Source organism: Acanthisitta chloris, unplaced genomic scaffold (genome assembly GCF_000695815.1).
Source record: "Acanthisitta chloris isolate BGI_N310 unplaced genomic scaffold, ASM69581v1 scaffold808, whole genome shotgun sequence".
Taxonomy (NCBI): Eukaryota; Metazoa; Chordata; class Aves; order Passeriformes; family Acanthisittidae; genus Acanthisitta; species Acanthisitta chloris.
Window position 1 is genome coordinate 36,515 of NW_008687467.1, and position 6,738 is coordinate 43,252.

The 6,738-nt window shown below is 40.8% G+C and overlaps 1 protein-coding gene across 1 annotated transcript in view; it reads left to right on the top strand.

Annotated features, from left to right (window-relative positions):
- The window catches only part of CHD7 (chromodomain helicase DNA binding protein 7), a gene marked incomplete at its 5' end in the record, with an annotated part of 47,929 nt that overhangs the window by 34,394 nt on the left and 6,797 nt on the right, over positions 1 to 6,738 (top strand). Inside the window, 8 exons of the mRNA XM_009080589.1 lie at positions 1,104 to 1,193; positions 1,751 to 1,854; positions 3,448 to 3,577; positions 3,858 to 3,930; positions 4,149 to 4,203; positions 4,916 to 5,144; positions 5,310 to 5,518; positions 5,660 to 6,365. Of these exons, the coding sequence (XP_009078837.1) occupies positions 1,104 to 1,193; positions 1,751 to 1,854; positions 3,448 to 3,577; positions 3,858 to 3,930; positions 4,149 to 4,203; positions 4,916 to 5,144; positions 5,310 to 5,518; positions 5,660 to 6,365 (1,596 nt within the window). The remainder of the gene's footprint in view (positions 1 to 1,103; positions 1,194 to 1,750; positions 1,855 to 3,447; positions 3,578 to 3,857; positions 3,931 to 4,148; positions 4,204 to 4,915; positions 5,145 to 5,309; positions 5,519 to 5,659; positions 6,366 to 6,738) is intronic.

Consider the following 6,738-nt stretch of genomic DNA (forward strand, 5'->3'; position numbering starts at 1 on the left):
ACTGGGTATTGCTCCAGTTGCATCAGATCTCTAACAAGCAGCTCTCAAAACTGGTGGTGGTCTAAATTTTTCATGCAAGTGGGTGATCAGATTACTGCTTCCCTGGTCACCCTTGCTGTTCCAGGAGCAGCAGCAGTTCAACAGTTGCCGTGATGGATTTGGGTACAGTGAGAGCGAAGGCTGAGTAATCTCCATCTTAGCTGGTACTGGTTTTACTTCATGAACTAGGCAGCAGGGGGTGCCCTGAATTGGGTAAACATAGGAGAGCAGGATTATTTTCAGGTAGATAGTTTTTCTACAGAAATGACCTCTTTTCTAGTCTCCTTGAGAAGCCAGTCTGCCATTCTGTCTTCTGCCAGCTTCAAGTGTGACCACAGCACCTGACAATGACTGTAGTACTGCAGAAATGGGGAAAAATAAACATGGGCAATGAAGATTTTTCACTTCCTTATAGCAGTCAGGTTGAGCATAGGTAAAATTAAATAGCAGTTTGAACTATAAAGAGTAAAAATAGTTAATATCTCCCAAGGGAAATGGGGGATTATTTTCCCCCCTGCCATTCTCGGAAGCAAAAAGTTGTATAATCTGAAAAACCTGACATTCCATATTGAGGGTTTATTGTAAGGTAGTAAAACCAGATTTTATATCTCGTTTATTCCTACAACTTCTGATGTGCTTCCAAAAATGGTATTAAGGCAGCAGCTGAGGAAATTTTATGAGATAATGAAGCAGAACAGTTACTGAAAGCCATCTGCTCAGTTGTTTACAAACTTGCTTCAATACTTCAGAGGCAGTGGTAGAGTACGTGTCTAAACTTCACAAGCTGCACTAGGTAGAACTAAATGAAATGCGCCGGGGCCGGGCTGAGCTGGGTCCCTCTCTGTGCAGTGTAAGCAGTTGCCAGGCAGGCCTGTTGGAAGCCAGCAGAAAGCACCACACAGAGGTGATTATGTGCCACCATCTGTCACGCTTCAAGCCTACCATACAGCATGGCTAATCAGCCTTGGCAGGATGATGGATGAACAGCAGCAGCTGCCAAAAGCCACTGTTGGCAAACAGTCCTGAAGTTAAGAACTTTTTCCCCCCTCTGCCTTCCTCTCCAGGGTCCTGCTGCGTGTCCGCATGCTCTACTATCTACGACAAGAAGTTATAGGGGACCAAGCAGACAAGATCTTAGAGGGTGCTGACTCAAGGTTAGTGCAAGTGCAGGTTTATTTTTGGCTTTATGACACTGGCTTTTATAAAGGACCCGTACTATAATGCTGCAGTGTTTAAAGGTTGTCACACTTTATTTCTTACATGTCTATTCTCAAGCAGCCTTATTATTTTATCAAGCGCAGTGGGTAATTTTCTTGGGGGTGGAAACGACGTGGGAAATGACAGAAGCGGATTTGCAGTTCTGCTAATATTGAGGGATTAATCTATCTCAATTTAAAAAATTAAAAATATTAAGACCTTAAATGAATCATATTTGGATAACCATTCCACTCCCAAAATAGCCTAATGTTGGGTTTTTTTGTTGTAGGTTTTTTGTTTGGTTGATTGGTTTATTGTTTGTTTGTTTAATCATCCTAATTATTTTTCAGGGTATTTCAATTTCTGTGTTGGGTTTTGGGGTGTTTTTTCTCCTCCCCCCCCATTCATATTTACAGAACAGCATGAACCACTCGTTTGTTTGTTGATTTTTTTTAAAAATAAAAATCCTTATCCAGCAATACCTTTGAGAGTGTATATAATGTTGTGTTCACAGTGAAGTAGATGTATGGATACCTGAGCCATTCCATGCCGAAGTTCCCGCAGACTGGTGGGATAAGGAGGCGGATAAATCCCTTTTAATTGGAGTGTTCAAGCACGGTAAGTGATGTCTCACTCTGAACAAAACTCAGTTGTAAAGCTTTCTGTGTGTAGGACTGTTCAGTCATAATATTAACAAGTATTGTTCCAAAGAACTGTTGGCTTGTATCTCCCTTTTTTCTTGCCTGCATTAAAAACCTAATATGAGCTGTAAATATCAGATGCTGTTTTTAAATGTTTGCAGGACATTTGAGAAGAAAACATTACTTTCTTGGCTGTAAATAAAACAAAGCCATATTTGTTTAAATAATAGCCAAATAGTAAGATAGATCTCCATAAACTTTGCTTCCAGCACTGCTTCACTTGCTAACTCTGCCAACCAGTGTCAAAGTGGACGGTGGGCTTAACCTCTGCTATTAATCTGTACAAGTGCCTCCTGGGCTTTGTTCCAAGCAATATTTCACAAATGTCAGTGTTGAGAACTCCCGGCTCCCTTGAGTGGGATGCAGCCTTGTTAACTTTGAAAGGCTGGGGATGCAGAGCTGGCATGATATATACAGTGAGCGATTCCTGATTATAATCCCAATTCTCTGGAGGTCGCAGAGGTATTCTCAGCAGCCCAGCCTGACTAAAGGGGAGAATGATGGCTTATAAAACCTTTCATGATTACAGTTTGGCTTGAGGCTCTACAGCAGTTAGGAGCAGTGTGTTGTAGTACAAATCCTAATTGAATTGTGCTGTTCTGCCTATGTACAGCAGCTCTGTGTTGTGGGCTCAGCTGAGGCAAGTCTAGTCTAAAAATCATTTTCCTGCAGTGCACTGTTGGGATCTGCCATTTTCCATCTAGTCAACTTGGGCAGTAAAAAAGCAAACAGCAGTTTGAAAACCATAGAGGGAACAGTGTCATCTTACTGACATGCATCATCCTAAACCTAATAAGACAGGTTCGTTGGCCTTATGTATAACCCATGTATACAGCATTTTTGCAGCCTACATTGAGGGTTCCAGCAGGGCTGGAGCTATAGAAAATGTGTGTGTGTGTGTGTGTGTGTGTGTGTGGTGTGTGTGTCATTTGCATCTGCGTGTTTCCACTGGCAAGTATTGAATGTGAAGAACCACTGTGAAAGTCATACAGGAAACATAAAGAAGTTTTTCACTTGCAAAAGGTTTTTGCTGTACCTTATAACGACATTAAATTTAATGCCTTCTTCACTATTTTCTATTTGCTGATGTTGTTGATGGGAAAATGTTTCTATGCTGATGGAGTTTACTTTGCATCTGCGTGTTTCCACTGGCAAGTATTGAATGTGAAGAACCACTGTGAAAGTCATACAGGAAACATAAAGAAGTTTTTCACTTGCAAAAGGTTTTTGCTGTACCTTATAACGACATTAAATTTAATGCCTTCTTCACTATTTTCTATTTGCTGATGTTGTTGATGGGAAAATGTTTCTATGCTGATGGAGTTTACCAATATGAATAATTTCATTATGTGAATGAAATGATTGTTTCCAGCCTGATGACAGATTCTTTGTTTTGTTTAAAAAATAAATAAATGAATCCGGAAAATTATGCTTCTACTGCCTAAACCTGTTCTATTCACAGTTGGTCATAGCTTTTAAAAAAAACATTTGTCCCCCACTCTGCATGCAGGTTATGAGAAGTACAATTCTATGAGAGCTGATCCAACACTGTGCTTTCTGGAACGGGTTGGCATGCCTGATGCAAAGGCCATAGCTGCTGAACAGAGAGGGACAGACATGTTAGCAGATGGCGGTGATGGGTAAGGAGGACATGAAAAAATTAATAAACTTTATCAGCATTGTATATGTTGGCATGAGTTCATATGTCATATTTTACTTACATGTTGCCTGAGGATATGAAGTGATCATAGGACGTACAAAGTACATAGAATTCTTTACAGGGTTGAGCATGCGATATAAGTGTGTCACTTGGTACACCATCCTGATGGCTTTTGTAGCTTTTTTGCTTTTGCTCAGAAAATCAGTCCCCTCTCAAAAACAACATACTTCTTGAAAGTGTTTCTTTTAACTGTTTTATAGTGGTGAATTCGACAGAGAGGATGAAGATCCAGAATATAAGCCAACCAGGACACCTTTCAAGGATGAAATTGATGTAAGAACTTCCAGCTTTCTGTAATTGCAAATATATATACTTATAACTGATTCTCCATGTTTATTTTAATGTGCAATTCTTACATTTGAGAGCTACTAGATATATACACCTTACAAAGATTGTTTGCTTCTGTGTTTGAGAGATGACATATTTTTCTCCTCAAATGATAACATGTGGTCAAAACTGAAAACTAAAATAACTTCTGTCTTCTCCCCAAGGAATTTGCAAACTCACCTCCAGAAGACAAAGAGGAGTCCATAGAAGTACACCAAAGTAAGACTACAGCAAAGGAATTAAAAAGGCAAAAAGGGATTGTTTAGTGAAGGATGGTCTGTCTATATTACGTGAGAGGATAGGTGGTGTTTTGGGAAAACACCACAGTCAGCTTTTTGCTGCCAAATCTCTTCACGCTTCACATCTTTCAAAACAATTATTTGCTCTCTTTGAATAATCCACATTATGGTTCTCTGGATTTCTAATTACATAGTAGAAACTGTGATGGTAAAGACCGGATGTTTCATAATGCAGCCGTTGCTGGTTTTGCTGAGATAATCTTGGAAGTTATAGATACGTTGTTTCCTCAGTATGGAGGAAAATTGCCAAGTTTAACTGAGAATAATAAAGTGGGAAATGATAAGCATAGGTGTTTCCTCAGAGGCAGAACGATCTTCCTACTAATGTGTTTAAAATTAATGGCATAAATTTAAATACTTAGAGTATTCATATGTTTGCATACATAACATTGAATAATAATGCTTGATGGTTATCTCTAAACGCTTCGCAAGCATTTTTGAGTTCTTAGAGTTGGATGGTTTGATTCTATTTTTTATCTCCTACCAATAGTTACCCTGTTTCTAATTCATTATGCACCAGTATTAGAGGCACATGTTCTTATCTGATAAAACATGAATCCAGTTATAGCCATAGAAACTTTGAAATGTTTAGTGTTGGCTTTGCAGTGTGCAAAAACTTCTCTGTTTTCTAGACAAGCACAGTGAAAGCAATGCTGAGTTAGGCCAACTCTACTGGCCCAACACTTCAACCCTGACTACGCGTCTGCGTCGCCTCATTACTGCCTATCAGCGCAGCTATAAAAGGCAACAAATGAGGCAAGAGGCACTAATGAAGACTGACCGCAGGAGACGTCGGCCTCGGGAAGAAGTGAGGGCACTAGAAGCAGAAAGGGAAGCTATAATAACTGAAAAACGACAAAAGTGAGTTTCTCAGTGGTATCCTTCTTTAAATCTTGAGTTTGTGTCTCACCAGTACTGCTCTTCTGTTTTGAAAGAATAAACTTAAGGGAGTCTGGGGACATCTAAACTATGTGTGGACTCTTGTTTATTCAGTGGCCTCATTTCTCTTGCTTCTTCGTTGACTAGATGGACAAGAAGAGAAGAGGCTGATTTTTATCGTGTGGTGTCTACTTTTGGAATAATTTTCGATCCTGTGAAACATCAATTTGACTGGAATCAATTCAGAGCATTTGCCAGGCTTGATAAAAAGTCTGATGAAAGCTTGGAGAAGTATTTCAATGGCTTCGTGAATATGTGCAGACGAGTGTGCCGAATGCCAGTCAAACCAGATGATGGTAAGTGTTAACTGACAGTGGAAATCAACGTGACTATTATGAGACAGTGGGACGGTTGGAACTTCGTGCCCAGGTGTAGTGATTTTTGGAATGGTTGTACATTTAACCCATGTTAAACAGTACAAACTGTTGTCATTGCAGAACCGCCTGATCTCTCCAATCTGATTGAGCCAATCACAGAAGAGCGTGCGTCGAGGACTCTGTATCGCATAGAACTGTTGCGGAAGATCCGTGAACAGGTTCTCCATCACCCACAGCTGGGGGAGAGGCTAAAACTTTGCCAGCCAAGTCTGGACCTGCCAGAGTGGTGGGAATGTGGGAAACATGACAAAGACTTACTGGTTGGTGCTGCTAAACATGGAGTCAGTAGGACAGATTATCACATTCTGAATGATCCTGAACTCTCTTTTCTTGAGGCTCACAAAAACTTTGCTCAAAACAGAGGGGCAGGTAATGCAAATACTGTCTCTTCTGTAAACCCTCTGGGTGCTGGCTGCAGTCAAACACCACCTATTGTCCCATCTACACCAGTACAAGAAGAAAAGATTACAGAACAAACAGAATCTAAAGTTGAAGGGTCTGAAAATCCAGCAGCCAAAGAAAAGTCTGATATCAAAGAGGAGACAGATGTTGCAGACAAGGACACTAAACCAGACTGTGATGCTGAGGCTGAGCCTGGCTCTGTTAAATGTGAATTGAAAGACATAGAAGCGAGTACAGATGTAGATCCAAAATCTATTTCTGAGAAAGGGTCAGAAGAAGATGAAGAGGAGAAACTGGATGATGATGATAAATCAGAAGAATCCTCCCAGCCTGAAGGTAATGCATTGGTCAGATCTGATTCCATGTGCTTAGCACGAGCCCCACAGCTGTTGTAGCTCGTGCCAGCTCAGAAGTGGCACACACGGCACCATTATGGAGCGCCGGATGAGCTACATGTAGCAGTTCCTCTGCCCTTACACGTGGCAGGTGGCTAGATAAGCTTTCATAAAAACCATCCAGCATCAGCAGGGTATTCACCCACAAGGGATGATTTCCATGATAGCTCACTGAGCCAATAAGCATGGTCTCTGTGCCAAATGCAGAAGGCCAAGGCTCTGCTGTAGTAATTACTGAACAAAAGCCCAAGTTGGAAGTGTTGTGTCAAGCTTGGTTGCCTTAGCCTATCTACTTAGGTTGACATTGGATGTTAATGCCTGGTCATGGTTGTTATTCAGCAG